This window comes from Ischnura elegans, chromosome 5, assembly GCF_921293095.1.
Source record: "Ischnura elegans chromosome 5, ioIscEleg1.1, whole genome shotgun sequence".
Lineage (NCBI taxonomy): Eukaryota > Metazoa > Arthropoda > Insecta > Odonata > Coenagrionidae > Ischnura > Ischnura elegans.
In genome coordinates, this window is record NC_060250.1 from 47,521,157 (window position 1) to 47,542,079 (window position 20,923).

General features: G+C 37.8%; 1 protein-coding gene across 1 annotated transcript in view; it reads left to right on the plus strand.

Moving 5' to 3' along the window:
• The window catches only part of LOC124158823 (probable G-protein coupled receptor Mth-like 3), a 37,905-nt gene that overhangs the window by 11,790 nt on the left and 5,192 nt on the right, over nt 1–20,923 (plus strand). Inside the window, exons 2-4 of the mRNA XM_046534168.1 lie at nt 475–1,329; nt 12,785–12,863; nt 16,068–16,246. Coding sequence (XP_046390124.1) covers nt 486–1,329; nt 12,785–12,863; nt 16,068–16,246 — 1,102 coding nt within the window. The 5' untranslated portion in view covers nt 475–485. The remainder of the gene's footprint in view (nt 1–474; nt 1,330–12,784; nt 12,864–16,067; nt 16,247–20,923) is intronic.

Here is a 20,923-nt window from a genome sequence, read left to right on the forward strand (position 1 = left end):
TGGTGGGGAGGTGGAGCGAAATAAGAAAGAGCACCTGCATCTTGAGTGGTTGCGAGGTGAGAGGAAGAAGGGAGGGCAGCTAATCCCAGACTGGATATGAATCTTGTACAAAGGGCATATCATTATCCATGTACGAACTAGATACCAGTGTGTCCTATGATAATTCATGAGTTTTTAGGAAATTAAGCCATATATGATACAATTTTATCGATGCATATGAATTTTCCAGTCCTCTTGTATCAGTTTAATATATATCTTTCGTCATTAAAGGAAATATAGAAACAAAACCTTTTCACTAACTTCCTAAGCACGATTTCTAGTATCTTGATGGTCAACACTTGTATCCAGATACGTTAAATTCCTGTGCTATCTGGGAAGTGCCCCATACGATGCCCAGTTAATGTATTTGATAGTGAGCTTCTCTTCAGAATAAATGGCATACAAAGTCTGATAATTTTTATCATCTATGTCCAGTTGCAGGCGCCATGGTCCACTGCCCTTCAGTCATCTGTATCTTAGCTACGCTCATAGCCATTGCACCTTTCCTGACCGTCACCACCCATGACCTCTGCCCTCCGTGGCAAAGGACCGATATCCGGCAGGCAATCTTCTTCAGCAATGGGACCATCAAGGATGTTGACGCAAACCAATTGTTCCCTCCCGGCACACATTGGGCAGAGAACCAAAATGGAACGACCAGCCTATATGCATGTCCATGCAAAGTGATCAAGCCTTGTCTGCGCAAGTGCTGCCCCTGGGATCATGCAATGGATAAACTCACTTTAGAGTGTGTTTCCCATCGAGAATCCCAATCAAGTCGGGATTGGTTCCGCCCAAGAACAAGTGCCGATAAAGAATCAGATGTGATTGAATTAGGCCAATTCAGCATCATATACGGCAATTATTGCATGGGCTACCTTCTTAATCCCCAGTTTTATCCAGGAGATGAGTTTTATATAAATACCACGGACGGAACTTTGGAAATGCCAAAGTCAAAAGAGTTTGGGTTGGACACATCGCACTACTGTCTGGAATATGTTGAGAATTATGACCTTTACCTTCCCTACGTGTGCTTTGATCCTTTGGGATTAGATGAGTCTGAAGAAATTTGTGACACCATTCGCTATTCTATTTATCCTCTTGGAATAATCGTCTCAATCGTCTTCCTCATTATTTCCCTGGCTATCTATGCCACCACATCTGAATTAAGAAATTTACATGGGAAGTGTTTGATGTGCCATATAATCAGCCTTCTAGTGGGATATCTTTTCCTCGCCATTGTCCAAAGGTCTGGGGGGAGTTTGAACGACAATGCCTGCACTGCATTTGGTAAGATTCCTTTGTTTTTTTTACTTACCCTGCAAGCAGTATGTACATTGGTATATATTTCCATCTTTAGTTTGCTTGCTTACAATTTATTGCATCCAATTTTGAGGCCCATCGCTTTTCCATATCTTCTATTTTCAGGTTTCTCTCCGCCATGGCTTTGACTATTCTGCATCTCTGTAAGTCAGGCTCTCTTCTCCTTTCATAACATTTCAATTTTATGATGGTGCAGAAGACTTTCTTTCTTAAGTCATTCTCTGAGCAATTCCTCACCATTGCAGTCGTTTTGACTTGATTTTTTCCTGGGTGTTTGTTGTCATTTTCATTATTTCTTAAATTCTCTCACCTCTCACTATATAGAGCCTAGATGTTTTCCTCATACACTCTGAGAAAGTCCATTTCACAGGCTATGTTTTCATCACTGACATTTTTCTCCATTTTTCACTCCCATATCTAAGTATACTTTAAATATGGCGTTGTAAAACTGTTTCATTTCTATTCTATTATTTCTTGCTTCATAATATTGACTTCAACACATGGCCTCCATATTAGTTCATAAAATAAAAATGTGGAAATATTACACATTAATGAAAGTGGGAAATCAATGGAATATTAAATGCTACTCTTCTGGTACCGGTGGTTCCTAAGTAACAGAAAACTCTACTAATTATTGTATTTTATCCTTAGGATATACTTAAATGTATTCAGCTTATTAAAACAACTTGTCTGTTTCCACACTTTTTTATTTTCACCGGCCATAGTTTCGGCAACTTGTGCCATTGTCAAGGTACATACATATATGCCTATGGTCTATATGGCTATAGCCTTGGGTGACAGCCTTTTTATAGGTTTTGTAGGAGGGCGGAGGAACAGGGGGGATGGGGTGTGTTCATTCCGAGGTTACTGATGACGTTAATGGGCGATGGGTTGAAGGTAGGGTAATGTTCAGCAGGGGTGATTGGAATGGGAACATATGGTCGTTACATAATTTAAAATCAGCGGGGCAACTCACAATTTCAAACTGTTCTAAGAAATCCAGTTTCCGCCCCTTGTCATGTACATGTAAAATTTTTGCATCAAAATTGCACCAATCGTGTTCGTCATTCAAATGTCTTGCAATTCCTGATGAGTCGTCATTATTTACGAAACATTGTCTATGTTCTCTAAAACTCCTCCTATTCTGGCCAATATATTTGGTTTCACAACCGTCACAAGTCAGTTCATACACTCCAAAACAACGGAGAAAAAAACGGCAGAAATTCACACAACTCTAGTTCACATGTTAACGCTCAGTTAACTAAACTGACATGGCTGCAGAGGATGAGCAATAACAAGTTTATCTATTTTGAATACTCTATGATAGTTGACAGCACCTACTAGTCGCAAGAAAAACCAAAACCCCCTTATGCCCCGGCCCCCGTTCAACCCTGTGTTCCACTATTTTCAAAAAACTTTGGCGGTTCATTTTCCAAATCTATATGGAAATGATTGTACTCGCCCATCGTCCGCCTCTTCAGATATACTGGATTCACCCAACAAGACCTTTTCTCACCTACTGCTATCTTATGAGGTACTGTGCGTGGACCTTAGGCCGGCAATCCGATCGTGTCGGATCCCTCTGAACCGTTCGGGAGTCCATTACACGGCCGAGTCGGCTAGTCGTGTAGCGAGTGCATATTTGAGCACTGTAGGTCTTTTTTAGAGTAGAGAGTAGGGCAGAGTGTAGATATATTAGTGGGTTAAAAAATAAAGGGGTAAGTTCAAAACTTTTCACAAACAAAAATTCTTCCAGAAATGAGAATAGAGAAGTAGAAAGAAAAATCAGCGTTTCAGGTATTACATTTAAGCACGAGAAGCGTCAGTCGAGCAATACGTTCAAAGGCAGTCCAGGCTCAAGTCATTTTGATAGTGAGACAATAAGACATGCATTTCCATTTATCAGCGGTATAGAGCCTGTGAATAGTCTATTCGACAAAAGCAAATCAGAATCATTCCCGAATCGCAATAATACTACTTCCGAACTTTTAATCGTGGCTGTGGTTAATTGCCGTAGTTTAAGAAATAAGATTCCCGAATTCCACCATTTAATTCATAGTACGAAGTGTAACGTCATTTTTGGAACAGAAAGTTGGCTAGCAGATGATGATTCAGACAATGAGATCTTCCCAAAATCGTTCACTGTTTATTGGAAAGATAGAATTAATCGAGTTGGGGGCGGAGTTTTTATAGCTGTAAAGAATTCAATCGTCAGCCAAGCGATAACCGTAACTGAGACCAGCGTTGAATCTGTGTGGTGTTTAATTAAATGTCCAAAGTTCAAAACTATTTTATTATGTTCGTATTACAGACCACCTAACTCAGATATAACGTCAATGTTGGATTTTCAAAATCAAATAAACAGCGTAGCATCCAAGTATCCTGAAAGAAACTTGATTGTGGGTGGAGATTTCAACGTACCTTCTATAGATTGGGAGACTTATAGCTTCATTCCTGGTGGGAGGGATAAAGTGATCTGCGAGGCTTTATTAGACACTTTTACATCTAATTCATTGTTTCAAATAGCATCCGCACCAAACAGAGGAGAAAATATTCTTGATTTATTAGCGACAAATATACCACATCAGGTAATAAACGTTGGCACTGTCGAAGGAATAAGTGACCATAGGGTAGTGACTGCAAATTTTCTCTAAATACCGCTGTAAACTTAAAAAAAGAGCGTAAAGTTTTCATTTTTAAAAGAGCTGATTTTTTAATGGGTTTAAGAGTCATCTGAAAAATGCTTTCCCTGAGTTTCAAGAATCAGTATTAAAGTTAAATGTAGAGAAAACTTGGAAAGCTTTTCTTTCGCTCGTAACTTCGGGAATAAATAGCTACATCCCTAGTAAAACAGTAAAAGAAGGCAGCGAACCGAGATGGTACGACGCGGAAGTGAGAAGGTCATTGAGGCGACAGAGAGCGTGTCATGCTAAAATGAAAAAAGTCAGCACGGATTTATCCGCTAATGAACGCGAGCTAATAATTAAAAAATATAGGGTGACTAAAGCCGCCACGAAGGAAGCGTTCAGGAATGCGTTCACGAATTTTAAAAGAAAAACACTAATAGAGCAGTTACAGGATAACCCAAAAGCATTTTGGTCATATGTTAGGGAAGTTCAAGGTAAACGATCTACCGTATGTTCCCTGAGAAACGACAATGGAGATGTGTTGACAAGCAGTCACGATAAAGCCAATTTATTAAATTCCTACTTCAAGAGCGAGTTCACGGAGCCTTCCGAAAACTCACCCGAGACCGATGACAATCCCTGTATACATAAGATGCCAGCTATTGACATTAGTACGCTCGGAATAGAAAATATATTGAAATCGCTTAGTCCAAATAAATCACCTGGTCCAGACGAAATCCCTGCTCGCGTATGTAAAGAACTAGCCTCAGAAATTGCCCCTTACTTGCAGTTAATATTCAGTAAATCCATCAAGCAACACGAAGTACCTAATGACTGGAAAATCGCTAATGCAACGCCAATATTTAAAAGTGGAGACAAGGAACAGCCATCTAATTACAGGCCGATATCTTTAACGTCCATCTCTTGTAAAGTCCTTGAACACATCGTAGTCAGCTCGGTAATGAAACACCTAGACGCGCAAAACTTATTAATGGGAACTCAACATGGATTCAGGAAAAGCAGATCGTGCGAAACTCAGTTAGCGCTTTTCGCCCACGATATTTTAGTCTCCGGGGAAGACAACATTCCAGTAGACGCGATTTTTCTTGATTTCAAAAAGGCATTTGATAAAGTACCCCACGGAAAGTTAATAGTAAAACTGAAATCTTATGGTCTAGACGAAGATGTCATTTCCTGGATTAGAGAAATTTTGAGTGACCGCGTCCAAAGAGTAGTATTAGACGGTGCAGTCTCCAATGGGGTTAAAGTCACTTCTGGCGTTCCTCAGGGTAGTGTCATTGGCCCACTCCTATTCCTTCTTTATATAAACGACCATAGAGTTTACATAACTAGTGTAGAGTATTTATGTAAACGACATTGGCGAAGTAGTGCAGAGTAAGTTACGATTATTTGCAGACGACGCTGTAGTTTACAGAGAAATCCGTTCCAGCAAAGATATAAATGAACTAACGAATGACCTTGCTGCTATCCAAGCTTGGTGCAATGCTTGGCAGTTAGAATTAAATTTGGAAAAATGCGTCGTAATGAATTTCTGGAAGAAGAATAACTCCCTACAGCGTAACTATATCATTCGGGGCACCCAATTAAAGGCAGTTGAATCCGTGAAATATCTAGGGGTTAGACTCAATAATGATCTATCGTGGAATAAACACATTCGAGAAATAACCGGTCAAGCTAATCGTAAAATGGGTTTTGTTAAAAGAATATTAGGAAAGTGCGACGACAAAGTGAGAGAAATTAGCTACTTTTCCCTCGTTAGACCACATTTGGAATACGCTGCCAGTGTTTGGGACCCTCAGGAAAAAGGCTTAATAACAGAGTTAGAACGCGTGCAAAGAAGAGCTGCCAGGTATGTGAAAGGTCGATACGATAGTCTTGTTAGTGTAACTGACCTCTTAGATAAACTCGGATGGGAATCTCTGTCGGACCGTAGATTGAAAAATAGACTAAACCTTTTAGATAAATTCAAGAGCAGTGTCTTTTCTGACGAAGTTAACCATATCTTGCGGACGCCAACGTACTACGGAAGAGCAGATTATATAAATAAAATAAGAGAGATAGATTGCAGAACAGACAGATTCCGAATGTCATTTTTTCCACGATCAATAAGAGATTATAACGGCAGCAATAGAACTCGTAAATAAATTGCATGACTTGTAGTGTAGGCTACTAACCTATGTAAAACTTAATGCATGTTTCTGAATTTCTATTCTATATTCTATTTCTAACAGCATATAGTAGTATAGTTTGTTATTATACGGGACGTTTTTTGGACGGTGTGGTGTGCATGTGGGAGTCCAAATGCATGCTGCATGCTGGTGATTGATCACCCCCTGCCAAACACCCTAGAGGTGGCTCGCAGGGTATTAAGTAGATGTAGATGTAGATGTATCATTCCTCGATCCATACGCACTGATAACGTTGTTTTTCAAACGTGAATTATGAAGGAAGAGTATGGAAGGAAGGTTGGCGAAAAACCCGGCGTCGGCGTTAGAGTGCTCTTAACGAAATGTGTCAAGAGGACCACGGCTTAACGTCCCATCCGACGGACGTAGTGTTGCGCTTGAAATGTCCTCCGCGCAATACTCGTGTAGGAATCTGAAAATTCTTTAACACAACCAGCATTTGAACCCGAGCCCACATGTTGGGAAGCCTACACCCTAGCCTCCACATGAACACGATCCCTCTTCGCCGCAGTTATGTCGGTACTTTCGTTTTAGTAGTATGCGAAAACTTGGAAGGTTGGCACATGAAGCCACCTGCATCCTTTGCCCTCACGGCACCAAGAGCCGACGAAGACTATCGCGGACGCCATTGAGCAACCGCAGTTGTAGTCAAACTTTTGGAACATAAGCCCAATCGGAATTAAGATTTACGAATAGAATGAACTGAGGAAACTCACGTCCACGCACACGTTGGGCATTCGGAGTGTTTTCTTTCGGGCTCCATGACGATGTTTTTCCCGTCTGAAGATTCGTATTTAGACCCACCCTTTATATTTAAGAAAATACGTGGCTCCTTAGCCGAGCATGTCTATGCGCGGTATTTGCGGTGAACATCTGGGAGGCTTCGAGTCCGAAGTAATCTTCCTCTCCCTCTCATTTTTAAATGAGACATTCTTGCTCTCAATATTATCTTTGCGTATGAATCAAGAAAAAGTTCATATTGAATTTTTAAAAGACTAAAGTCATTAAAATGTCTCTATCTACACATTTATTTCTGAACAGATCCATTCACGGAGAAAAAATAAGCAGGGAAGGTGGCAGTAGTTGTATCCTCGTGCTCCTTTGGCTAATTACTGTCAAATATCCGATGAGCAAAACTCCTATTCGTAATAACTACAATTCTCATTGAATAACCAGATACATTTGTATTTGAAATCATTTTCATTACCCTAGGTTAAGAAAAATTACGGTAATTGGATCGATAATAATCATAGTGTTCAAATTTTTTATACTTTGCCTTAAAAACAGGTGGTAAATTTATTCATAACATTGTTATAACTTATATAAATGTTGTAAAAGTTAACAATCATGATGAAGAATTTACTTGCTGATAGCTCTACACCTACGGCGGCTTTATTTTTAAAAGTTGCAAAACTGACTTTTGTCCCGCTAGATTGGCGATTGGGACCACTCTGGGCCGGTGCAATGCCATAGAATCGCACACTCGTAGAGCGGTGAATTCTCCAAGGAGATTGCTGTAGCGTTTGGAGCTTCATATCCCATGTCTGTGTGGACAGGATTTTTATCTTTTCCTTTGCAAAGGAACACACAGTTTTATATTCATACAGTATATAATTCATTCATCTTTGGGAGTGCAGTTGCTAACATGCGTATAAGCACGCGCCGCCACTGATAATTCATTTGAGCGAGTGGGTATCATCCATTTCTTCAAGTTTTAAATAACTTTTGAATAATCATGCCGAAATAAATCTATTTGTAATTCTATTGGCCTCGCTTTCTGATTTTACCTTAACTATAGAAAGCACGATGGACGGCTATTTCACCCCACTTAAACGTCTCTGAAAAATCACCGGTGAACGTAAATAATACGTTTAAGGGTATGGGTGATATCTATTTTGCTCGTAAGAGTATAATAATTTGTGCTTTGTGCTTTATCATAATTTTAATGCATCAACATAAGTCGTGTGTGGGACGGTGTTAGGACACCAGCCGTTTACTCATAGAAAGGAAATGCTCTAACGAAATTTGCGAGGCATACATTAAAGTCATGCATCGTACAGAGGAAAAGTTTCTTTGTATTTTGTTGATTTCACGGATTAAGTCTTCCTGCAACGAATCCCATATATTCGATGCATATTCAAGGCGTGGCCGGACGAGTGCAAAAAGCACCTGTCTTTTACTATATAATCCGAAAATCTTCCCACAATATGCTGGACGAATCCCAGCTTCTTCAGGGCCCTGCCACTAATATTTCTCATATGTGACCCCCCCGATAAGTTTTAAATTATCACAACTCTTATATACTTCGTCAGTCGCCTTTATATTTACACTATCTACAGTATATATACATGGGGACGACTTCCGCAAGATATGTACCGCCGTGAATAGATATCAAACGATAAACAATGTTAAGGCGTAAGAAAAAAGAAAACGGCACAGCAAGAACAGGTTGTAATGCAACGGAACATGAAACAATAGAGAGGTCAACGAGCATTTTAATTAGTGGAAATGCAAGCAAAAAATTCATTTAATTACGACTTTCTAGGAATTATCACCATTTCCAAGGAAAGTTACTACGGATGATGATGCAAAATACTAAACGCGATCGATTCAACTAAAAAATTTAAATTCATTGAAAATAACTGAACCCGTAAAATTCTGTACAGTAGTATATTTCCGCTTCTAGTTATCAAGAATTAAGAGTTTACTAGTTAAGTTAATCACTCTCTGCCCAAAATCGCGGATCACATCGCGCGAATAGCTTTTTCCTGTCCAAGTATTCATGTAAAATGTGATGTATCCGCACATTTGAGATACCTACATTATCAGTCATCTCACAAACTGATTATTTAATCGCCCAGTATAATTCCATGGATTTTATTCACGATTTCTAGCGTAGCGACCTCTTTCGGGTGTCTTGAACGTTCGACGTCACTTGAGGTGGTACGACCACAACGGAATTCAGTGAACTACTTCTTCACCATTGAAATTAATACCGCAGAGTTTCCCTAGTATTTACAAAGTATTTCCAAGGCTTCAGTGACATTTTTTTTGCGCAAAAATAATATTTAGTTAGCAAGAGAAATTCCCTTTTTCTGTTATTGTTAAAATTCGCAAGGTTGTCTACTTTCAATGTCTGTCAAACGCAAGCTAAACGAGGGAACTTGCTCAAAATTTTACAGTTGTTTATTAATAGATATACAACTAAGTGAAATATTGTTGTTTTAATATTAATTAAGTGGGAAATTCAAAAAGTCATGGACACATCAAACGATCCTCGTATGCGATAACAATGTATAAGCAGTTTAAAAATAATCGTAAGTCAGTAAATGGAAACGGAACTCGAAAATGTTCCTCGAATGAGTTTAAATAATAATTATTCTATTTTCCTTGTAGCTAAAATCGTATTTTTGGGGCCGATTTGAAATGTGACAACGCGATTTTTGGCGTTTTCCAGTAGATTATTACAGTAAAAACATCGATTTCTATGCTTTCAAAGTATATTTCGCAAATAAATGTTGAATCATTCCAAATGAGTTCCAAAGGTTGAATTTTTTCCCATAGCAGTTTCCAATGGAAATCAAAAGCAGTTCAATATGTGTCACATATAAATTAGAAAAAAATAGAAGTTTTCGAAAACAATTCAAATGTAAAAAAAATAATTCGTCGCCTAATTAACGAAAAAGGTTTAACGACAGCTCACAGCATCAACAGGTTGTTTTTTTTTGGCCCACAGACAAACTGGAAGAATCAGCGCTGATAGATTACTTGGACCTTCGCAAGTGTTCGCAACAATTTACTTGGAAACCAGAAACATATGACACACGAATAGTAAATAAAAACAAATTCGAGAAGTATGTGAAGGTTATGAAGGCTAAAAAGACGGCTATAACATTGCACAATCACCACTCAGATGACGAAATTAAAAATGATATTTGATAATGAATACATCACAAAATACGTGCAATCGACATGTGTCCGAATTAGGGATCGTTAGAAATAAGTATTTGACTCTCAAATTAGACAAGGAAGGAAATTTTCATTCGCTAGTAGAATATGTTATCAGTCGAAAGTAAATCAATAATAATGACCCTAAAGGGAAAAATATTTTCTCAATGAAATTAAACAAAAGAAAAGTTGACGTTGCATCCCTTGGGCATAATAGAGAAACGCGAATATATACCGGAACGCCAACAATTCACCAGCCTCCAACCTTAAGCTTCATTTAATTAGCAATAGGGTTGTTCAAGCCTATCAGAACGGTCTAAAAAAAAACAATGTATATCACTTCTGATGTAATTTGATTTTGATTGGGATGAATGACAGATGCGCTGAAAAAGTAATGATGGAATTATTAGCAATCAAAATTCGAAAAATTTCAACGCCGCCAAAAACGGTCGGCCATCTTAAAATAGAGGTGATGACGAAACAAGCCTGTACGGCTGGCCTGTACCCTCGATGCCACGCTGAGCACTCTGCATGCCGACTGGACATTTGCCAAGGTTATTCCTTATTTTGAAATGGCCTATGTTGTGCATGAAACTTCCGGATGGATCAAGGCGACATGAAATCCATTCTTCAAGTTAGGCAGGCAACGTATGTAGCGTTGACAGTAATTGAAAGTTTTGCATTGTCGCATTTGCTAGGAAACTACGTGCAGTGAACTTTCATTGTGCCTCTAGTGCAAGTGAACACAATTTGTGCCCGTAATGTACCCCTAAGTGAATGATTGCATATAGACGATGAAGTAAAGAGTGAAGTGAGTTGTGAATGTAACACCTTCGACGAAATTATTTATTTCTTCCATGCTAGTTCAATCAACCCTATACCTTTCGATCTAAGGTATCTAACTATTGCCAAGGGGATATGTTTCATATTTGAGCTAGTTGTACTTTAGGGATACATCGAACGCATATTAATTTTCAATCGTTTGTTCGCTTCAAAGTTCCGTTTGATTTTATTACCTATTCATTTTGAGCATTCACCAGTGTTTACATTTCACGAATTTCGTTGCGCTCTTGTTTGTTTTTGTTTTGGTCATATTTTGGTTACGGTAAGAGCACGGGTAAGAGTAATAGTGAAATTCGAAGTTTTTTGATGTTACAATAACCGGTTTAGCAATTTGTTTCAGCCTATTCATTTCATTGTCCTCGAAATGTCAATGTGAAATAACGTAAACTGATTCTAAGTCGTTAGTGATGAGTGGGAAGTGAGGTGTGGAGAATCCTTTCGAACTTCAAGGAGTGCAAATTCTTTTAGTGTGTGCAGAGTGATTGGAAAACCGATTATCATGTTTTATTAGTGTTTTATATTTATTGTGAGTCAATTTTTTCATTGAATCAGTTGATTCGGAATATACTGATTATAAGTATCAAAAAGACAGCTCGTGAAATGTGTACGTTGTAGTGCTATTTATGATATGATGAGCAATAAATATGTACAAGGGTAATTTTGCTTATTATTACTCTTATTAAAGGATAAATTTGGATTTTCTTTAAACACTGATCTGGCGGCAGACGCTGGAGATCTTTAAAAAAAAGTGGAATAACCCTGCTGAGCCACTTAAACAACACTGCAGTAGGCGGCAGTAGGGCATCTACAGGTTTGTGACGTCACACATCAATTCAAGATGGAAGTAGGGCTTTTTGGCGTAACGTAAAATTTGTCACTGTTTAAAGCCTTCTCTAAACATGTACAATGAAGAAAATAGCATAATATTATTGTCATTGCTCCTTCTGAAGCACGATCTTTCGATTTCTTAAATAAAAAAAATATGGTGAACAACCCTATTTAGAGGCTATCGCTAACTTATATCATTCTTATATCGCCGTAGCGCACACAAAAAGCTTAGAATAATTGCACCATTACTCGCGAATCTGAATCAAAACTCATATAATATCATTCGTCACACAATTGTATACCTTCATAAGTGTGGAAACAGACAAGTTGATTTAATAAGCTGAATATCAAAGATTTTCACCACATCACGCCGGACACTGTATCTTTTACTTAAATGTATAATATATTTAAAACGATTAATTTTGTAAGATTTTCCTTTCCAAATATGCATTAAGATAGAGTTTAAAAGTTGCTTGATACCTTATCGATATTTGTATTGCAAATACATTTAAAACGTATGGTATCGAAAGCTACAACAAAGAAATTCTGTCAACAGTTTTGATCAGTCAATGCATTTGACATTGTTACGTAGACCTAGTTGAGGGATAAACACTCTGCAGTCATTGAAGATGGTGAATGAGCCCAGGATAACCTTGGAGCTCACCCAACAGAAAATTAAGTTCTTATCACTTAGTTTATGATTATTCTTTATCAGCATTCTTAAATTATGCTTTCCAGAGAATCGGAAGTGGCGCTATGATAAAGCATGCTGGCAGGGTAGAATATTTTTTACAAACACTCATTTGATTCTGCCAATAGTATTGTTCCTCAGTCAAAAAAATCAATGCTTCTATATCACAGTGCCTACATTTTGAAGTATTCACACAGAATTTTCATTCCATGCTGCCAATAGTTATCTGATGACATCTTTATATAGCACATTTTCATAATCTTTAATTGTCTTTTTAGGTTTTGTGATATACTTTGCATTGTTGTGCTCCTTCTTCTGGCTGAACATCATGTGTATTGACATTTACGTCGCCTTCAGGTAATTAATTTATCTCTAAACATTTATTTTCACCCATAATGAACCATAATTCTTAGATATCTGAATTCCTCGCCCAGACGGCACAGAACCCCCCGTATCTAATTCGTATGTAGATAGTATCCATTGACTACGGGGATACCATGCCGCTCCGTCGCTTTTTGTCAATGGATAATATCCATTCACGGCCTGTGGACGAAGCGCGTACGAAGCATGTCAATGTCCGCTACGAAGCGCGTACGAAAGGATACGAAGCGCGCAGGAACACAACACTCAGGCTAATCTCCACTGGTCGCAAATCGCAGTTGAGGATCCAAAATAGCCAACTGTCAAGATTTGAACTCGACCTTTCATAAAATTTAAACGAAAATAATTATCCGATGAAAATTAATAGGTACTCTCCTCTATCTATTTACGAAATTAATCAGGTAATTTTTAAGTAATTGAATTTTTGTTAATGACCATAGCCTTTCATTGATAGCGTGTAGGTATATAGGCTGCTATTCTGGATGGAATAGCATTATGCTATTCTCCGATATTGCAACCGATGTTGCTATAATATAGCGTATTGCAACGCCTATGCTATTTGGTATTCAGAACGGTTGCAATTCGTGTTTTTACTACACCGGAAGACGTAATTCTCAGAATAGCATAGGCCCGTAGCTATTCACTATTCTGAACGGCGAATTGCAACCGGTAGGGTCTTCGAGGCCGAGCTATTCGGTATTGCAACCCAGAAAACGTGCGCATTGCGATGTCGAATTGTTTTTCTGAGGTTAAAGTAACCTAATCAAGCATTGAAAAATGGAATAATAGCCAAAAATAAAATGATATCTGCTTTATTTTAATTAAATAATAGTAGCATAAGTGATGAATATTTAACTAGTCAAGTGAATTGGGTAGAAATTAACATTCGCGCTTAATATATGAAGCACAAGCTTGCTTCATCGACAGTACGAAAACAATAACAATTAATGCAAAGAATTACTACGATTAGCCCAAATTTGACGTGTTTTATTCATAATTTTATTTCATCACTTGACTAGCTACTAAAAATATCCTCAATGTAGGCTATCAGGTCGGTTCTTGAAAATTTTCAAGCTTGTGTTAACACACTAACTCGCCAAATATAATAATAGTTATAGCTTTCAATGAAAACCATATATTACCATAATAATACCATATTCTTTGATCAGCCGTTCATTTCCTCAATTGGACAGTATATACAAATACATGCAACGAGTCGAAATTATTTTCCCCACTATTAAATAATTAAATTCTTCTTATTAAATTTCCCTTCTACAATTAAAACTTAAAATTTACAAACTTATAACACGGGCAGTCGACTTGAATTACTTGCTTAAAAGAAAGGATTTCTCCGAACACCAATAAAGTTTCCGAATAAATATGATTCGCCACAAACGTTTAATGGAATATCCATGTACATCATTAATGCAATATATATTATGTGGAATTCAATACAAATTGTTTCCTCTAGAGACAAGTAAGTTATTCACTCAATTAAGTTTCAGTATATCGGCACAGTTCAGGGTCTATCAAAAATTTCAGTGAGCACATTAAAAGCAGCTGATACGAAAACAATAATAACTGACACAACAGCACTTTCCACACGATTCACTATTGCTAGATTCACCTTTTCACAGCTGTTCCATCCATCCTCAAGTTCACCATCACCTCCCTCTGCTTTTTCCAAATCTGCAGCTGAAATAACGATACCATTCCATCATATTACATGAAAGCACAGCGGTGACGTTGCCACCATTTCCTAAACAGAGAATGAATACTGAAATTAGGGAGTCATATAATATAAAGCTAGTATTAGAAACGAAAGCTTCTAGTTCATACAGTAAAGCTATATCGTCACGAGCAAAGCAATAAAAGTTGATACATATTTATTTTGACATGCAACGAACAGACTTCGAAGCCTAACACAATTGCGAAGAAAATCAAATATATTTAGCTTTCAATGATTACCTCGCATAGAAAATATCTCACGTTAAACAACCGATCGGATACACGTAATTGATTCAATATTTATGCCCGATAAATCATCATTATCATAATCAAATTATAATCCAACCCACCTGTCTGAAGCCATTGTGAAATCTATCACAGCCACAACAAACAGCTGATTTCCTAAATGAGATTTTGAAAGCGTATTATATAAATCCAAGATTTTAATATAATTTTTAAATGTAAATAAAGCAATTGTTTATAATTGCAAGTCAATATTCCGTAAAATACAGAAAATTTTATAAAATATTTTCTCCCTCATTGGTTGCGAAAACTGTTCAGAAAGTTTTTCATACGGGAAGAGGCGGAGCTTCCAAATAGCTCGCGCAAGAAATAGCATGCTGATATTCCGAACAATATTATTACTACGCTTCATTCAGAATACGGGGTCGTTGCAATAATGACCCGCAGAATAGCATATGCTATTTTTTGCAACGCTTATCCAGAATAGCAGCCATAAAGTGAAACTATTTGCGAAAATAAATCAAAAATAGTTTGAAAAGTATCACTACAGCGTCGCTGTGGTTATATTGAACTTTACTTTTCTTCTTTAAACTTTTCTCAACCTCATACAATGAAACAAATTACTCACTTTATATTTTTTACACTTCGCTGTTGGCAATTCTGCACGCGAGTAATAACGTGGTAAAGAAGGGGTAAAGCTTACTGGGGTAAATTTGCCCCAAATTACCAGAAAATTTTCCGTCTAAATTCTCTTTTGTGCTGACTGGGAAATAACACTTTTAATATATTTTGGTGTCACAAACTCTCTAATATATACATTCGACACTAAAACAAAAAAATTGTAATAAAGTTAAAATAATAACTTGCTGTAATAATCACACAGAGTAAAGTTTTTCACTTATAAAAAATTGAAGGAAACTGCCATCCGGGACTGATAATTTTGCTATGACATTCATAATCACAATTGACAGCATGGTGGAAAAAGCATAGGGTCTGTTGTTCTGAGGCTTCTTTTTAATGTAAAAGCAATTATCATCCTTGAACCAAAATTAGGCATGGAGAGAATCTCAAAGAGCTGACAGCATTTTTGAAGGTGTCTCTGGTGTCTCCTTCCACATCAGATTATAAGTTCACTTATAATATAAGAAGTAATAATAATTAAATCACAATGTAGAAGGTACTAATTTCAACCATTTTCCTCATTTGCAGCTCATTCGCACCACCCAGAATGCATAGCAGTGAAATTAAGAAATTCTTTACATACATCCTGTATGCCTGGGGAATCCCATTTTTAATCATCATAGTGACAGCTATCATGGAGTTTCATCCTGCTGTGGAATCAGGAAAATTCCTCAAGCCAGAGTTCAAGACCACCTGCTGGTTTTTTAGTAAGGATCCAACTCTAAGATAATTCATACTTCATCCTAAAAATAACAACCACATCCCCGCTAGTCGCATAAAAGGGGTGTAGCGGGATGTCTTAGGACCAAGGGCGTAACCAGGATCATAACTAGGGAGGGGGGGCAGCCATGGTCTAGGGGGGGCAAACCAAGTTGTGACATTAGTTTATGAGATTATTTCCTTGAAAAAATAGTTTTATTTTAGTTACATATCTTATACTAATACATATCATTTTTCGTGAGTTTAAAGAAAATTTGTTGAATGCTTTCGTTACAATTCAGTACTGATACTTAGAGACTTTTGTGATTTTTGCTTCTAAGAGGGTGAAGCTGCCCCTCGCTAGGTACGCCCGTGGTTAGGACAGCAGTTATTAACCATTACATGAATAAAAAAATTAAAGTGATTTGACCACAACTTCACTCACTCTTGTGTATCAACCAGGAGGTTTAGTTGGATGTGTAAGGGTAGAGCTTGCCCCAGATGAAGGCAAAGGTCCACTTTCAGGGTAGGATGAGCAGTTTCTTTCCCTTGGACACCTTGCACTCTGAGTATGCAAAGAATTCATTCCTTTTCATTAAGCTAAAAAAAAACACCCAAAAACCAGAATCATCATATAGAGAATTCCATATTGGATGAATTTTTCTGGGCTATTTCACCCTATTAGATTGTCACTCTGGGCAAACATTTTGTTAGAATTCTTTCCTAAAATCCTCAGTGCTGAGATGAGAAGATGCAGTTCTCTCTTTCTAAGAGGTAATACAGTTCTGCATTAACTAGTTCATCGTTGAATGGTGAGTCTCATCCAATCAGTGCTGCCATTTTTATCTTTGGGTTCTGAATCACAATAAAGGCAAGGCTTTGTTCGTTGTTGTGGAGATAGATCTCAATTGCCTCCCTCCTGAGCTGATCCCAATATCCACCTATCACAGCGATCTCCTCCCACCAGTGGATGCAATGATTCTCTTGGCATGTCTCTACCGTTTGACAAACTTCACTGATGCATACCTAACTACATTCACGAGGAAAGCACTACATTCTCAATACCTTTAGTCGGTGCTGTAGTTGGGCCGGTACGGCATACCCCATAAAATCCAAACTCACTATAAGCATACCGGTTAAACTATATTTTTACATATGTAAAAAATAGAACTACTGTAAATTTTCCAATGGATTTCAAAAAGAAAAATCGGAAATGATTATTCACTTGTTCAGATTTATCTCATGGTACTACTTGGAACTAATATAATACTCTGAGTTTGACATTTCAATCGCGGCCGGATCTATAATACATGTTGAGATGTTGGCAGTTTTTGGTGAGTGCTAAATTTTATTCCCAATTACAGCACTGCCTTTAGTCCTACAGTCTATCACTCTCTCAAGACAATGGTATATTCTACTGGAAGGTAGGTAGAATGCCTGGATGTTGTGCTTGGCCAATATCTATGATATCCTCCTGGGAGATGCTAGATATGCCACTTTTGTCTTTGTGATCTGGAAAAGTGGGCAATGACAGGACACAGCATTTAGAGGAATAACTGCATCTACTGAGTTGACATCGATGTGTTTGGTGTTTAAAGGATATTGGGACCAGCTCAGCACCGAGCAAGTGAGATCATACACTCGGAAAAACTTAACTGCGGGATCTTATCTCAGCCCTTAGATTCTCAGAAAACAATTCCAGCAAATGGTTGGCCAACTTGGATCATCTGACCCGGTGAAATACCCGAGAGAATTCATTCCTAGTCATTCACCATGAACGCCATAAATCATTCAATAATTGCACATTAGATTGACAAATTAAGAGTCAGGTGAACATTAGGCCGGCCGTTATTTTTCAGAATTGAGAAAAGTTATGTTTTCCTAATCTCAAAATGATCCAAATGAAGTTTATATTCACATGTTAAAATTTGGTTACTTTAAAATAACGGCAATCCGTCCCCCTAGGGCCCTAAGTACTGAGGACCCTCAATTGAGTTTTTTGGAGCAGAAAAAGTGCTGTCCCTATGTAAAACGTGAAAGTAAATTCCTTCAGGACCGATTTTCTGTTTGTTTTGACCTATCTCTAAGCGTTTACGATATATCGTCCGTCGTAATGCAATCCACCCCCCAGGGCGCTACCCCGCACCGAGGCGCCGCTGAGGTACGGGCCGCACCACTTACTAGACACTTCCCCTCCACCCCCTCCCCTCCCTCGACAAATACTTTCCAGCTGATGACAATATTTACATGCTAGTGGTACAGAATTGAACAGGTTGTTCCTCTTGTGTCATTATTTATGTTATTTTAGCATACAATGTCAATTTTAACCCTTCAGTGCCATACTATGCACAGGGTACCGAACCCTTAAACCTTAATTTGTTGCCGCCATACGGCTGCGAACCATTCCAGCAAGTTCCAAAATGCTCTTTATGTACAAAATATTATAAGCATTGTGTCTGTGAATTATAAAGGAATGAAGGAGATGAGCAGGGCTTCCAAGGCTCCAACAGTAGATAGATTTATTCAAGGAAGAAGAAACGAGGCAGTCAGTTCACGGACAGTGGAGAGATAGTTCTAGCGTACAGTGTGCAAAGGATAGGAAGTGCTAAGTTTTTTAGAATGCAAGGAGAATAATGGAGAAATAAGTAGTTTATCATGAATACACGTGACGTTAATTTTAAGAATAAGCCAATAAGGAAAGGCACGAAATCAAGACTAAATCCAGGCATTGAACTGGTTGGAAAAGAAAGTGAAGAAAAACTTGGCTGAAAGTTACCTACAGTGAGTAAAGCACTGTGTGTTTTCTCTATCACCTAATGGGTTCGTAATTCATGAGACTTGTGCGAGTGCGAGAAAAACCGTAAGAAATGCGTTTCATCCATGGTACAAAACGAGAATTTCTATTATTACAGAAAATAAAGCGATTGAAAAGCTAGAACAATTACGCAAAGAATGGATGAACGTGCGATGAAATAAAAAGAAAGCGCGAAATGCAGTGGAAAAAAAAATAAATAAAAAAAATAAAAAAATAAAAAAATGAAGAGAATCTTTCGTTACAAAACTTGATGATTTGTTTGACATTGCAAGGAGCGGTACCATTGAGTTTTTGACGCACGAAGAGGAAAGTGCAATTAATCTCTCGGATAAATGTGCTTGGGCTGAAGAAGTAAAATTCTTACGCAATCAAAGAGGAGCACGAAATGCAGTTATTAGTGGAATATATTTCAATATACTCAAGAAGAAAGAAAAAGATGTGGTTCTCCGCTTTTTGTGGTGCATCTGCTCCCAACAGTGACCCGCAGTTCCTAAAAATATTTGTTGATTGCGAAAGTGTTAACCTGGACATAGCGAAAGCAGTACAAAAGAGGTTTTGAAACCACTTGTGGTACCTGAGTTAGGAGTTGTAGGTCTTGAATTCTTTTACGGATTCTTTTCTAGGTATGAAAAGGAAAACGTGATACTCCGTATGAGGACATGTGAGGGAAAATATGATCCACCGAAGAAGGCTTTCTATAAACATAAAGACATGACTAAGGTATCTAATCAAATTTTGTCACTACTAATTCAAGAAAGCTATTTAATACATTGTAAATATGCACTCCATTCTTTGATGCGCACATGTGAGGATGGGATGAACAACCAAGAACGATTTGCAAATTATTCGCGGTCCACAAGTGGTAATTGATTGTGCAGAGGGAGGGGTGAAACAAATTCAAGGTTATAAGTCAGTTAAGGAAGAAAACTTTCAAAATTTATTACTGAGTGCGAATTTTCATCGTAGCACAACCCCTAGCGTGCGCAAAGACACTTTAATTGCCAAATATGGCGTGTCAGTGAAAGATTAGAAGTACTCTGAAAATTTCTTTTATTTTGGTTTATATCTACTGAAATTCATGACCAGCGCGAAAATAAATTGATCAATTGAATTGGAAATATTTTCATTGCAATTTTATTATTTCTAACGTAAGCACATTTACTCAGAGGCTAGATCTTGCCAGTGGAAGCAAATACTTTGTCGAGGGAGGGGAGGGGGTGGAGGGGAAGTGTCTAGTAAGTGGTGCGGCCCGTACCTCAGCGGTGCCGCGGTGCGGGGTAGCGCCCTGGGGGGTGGATTGCATTACGACGGACGATATCTCGTAAACGCTTAGAGATAGGTCAAAACAAACAGAAAATCGGTCCTGAAGGACCTTACTTTCACGTTTTACATAGGGATAGCACTTTTTCTGCTCCAAAAAACTCAATTGAGGGTCCTCAGTACTTAGGGCCCATGGGGCACGGATTGCCGTTATTTTAAAGTAACCAAATTTTAACATGTGAATATAAACTTCATTTGGATCATTTTGAGACTAGGAAAACATAACTTTTCTCAATTCTGAAAAATAAGGGCCGGCCTAGTGAACATTCATGTAACTTATCAATAAACATTTTGAATAAATGAGTAGTGCTCAACGTTAAAAATGGGATTCATGCCTACCATATTGTCCCAGAATATTAAAACAATATTTATGTCTACAATGTCATGGTTAATAAAAATATTTTTTTTTAATTTATTTTCTTAAATAATTTGTAATAAATGGGAATTTTCAAATTTAAATATGTATTTCCTAATAGCTCCTCCATCATGAACTGCAAATTTATTTGACTCATGATTAGTTTTTCCAATACCATAAATGGCACCTTTCTTT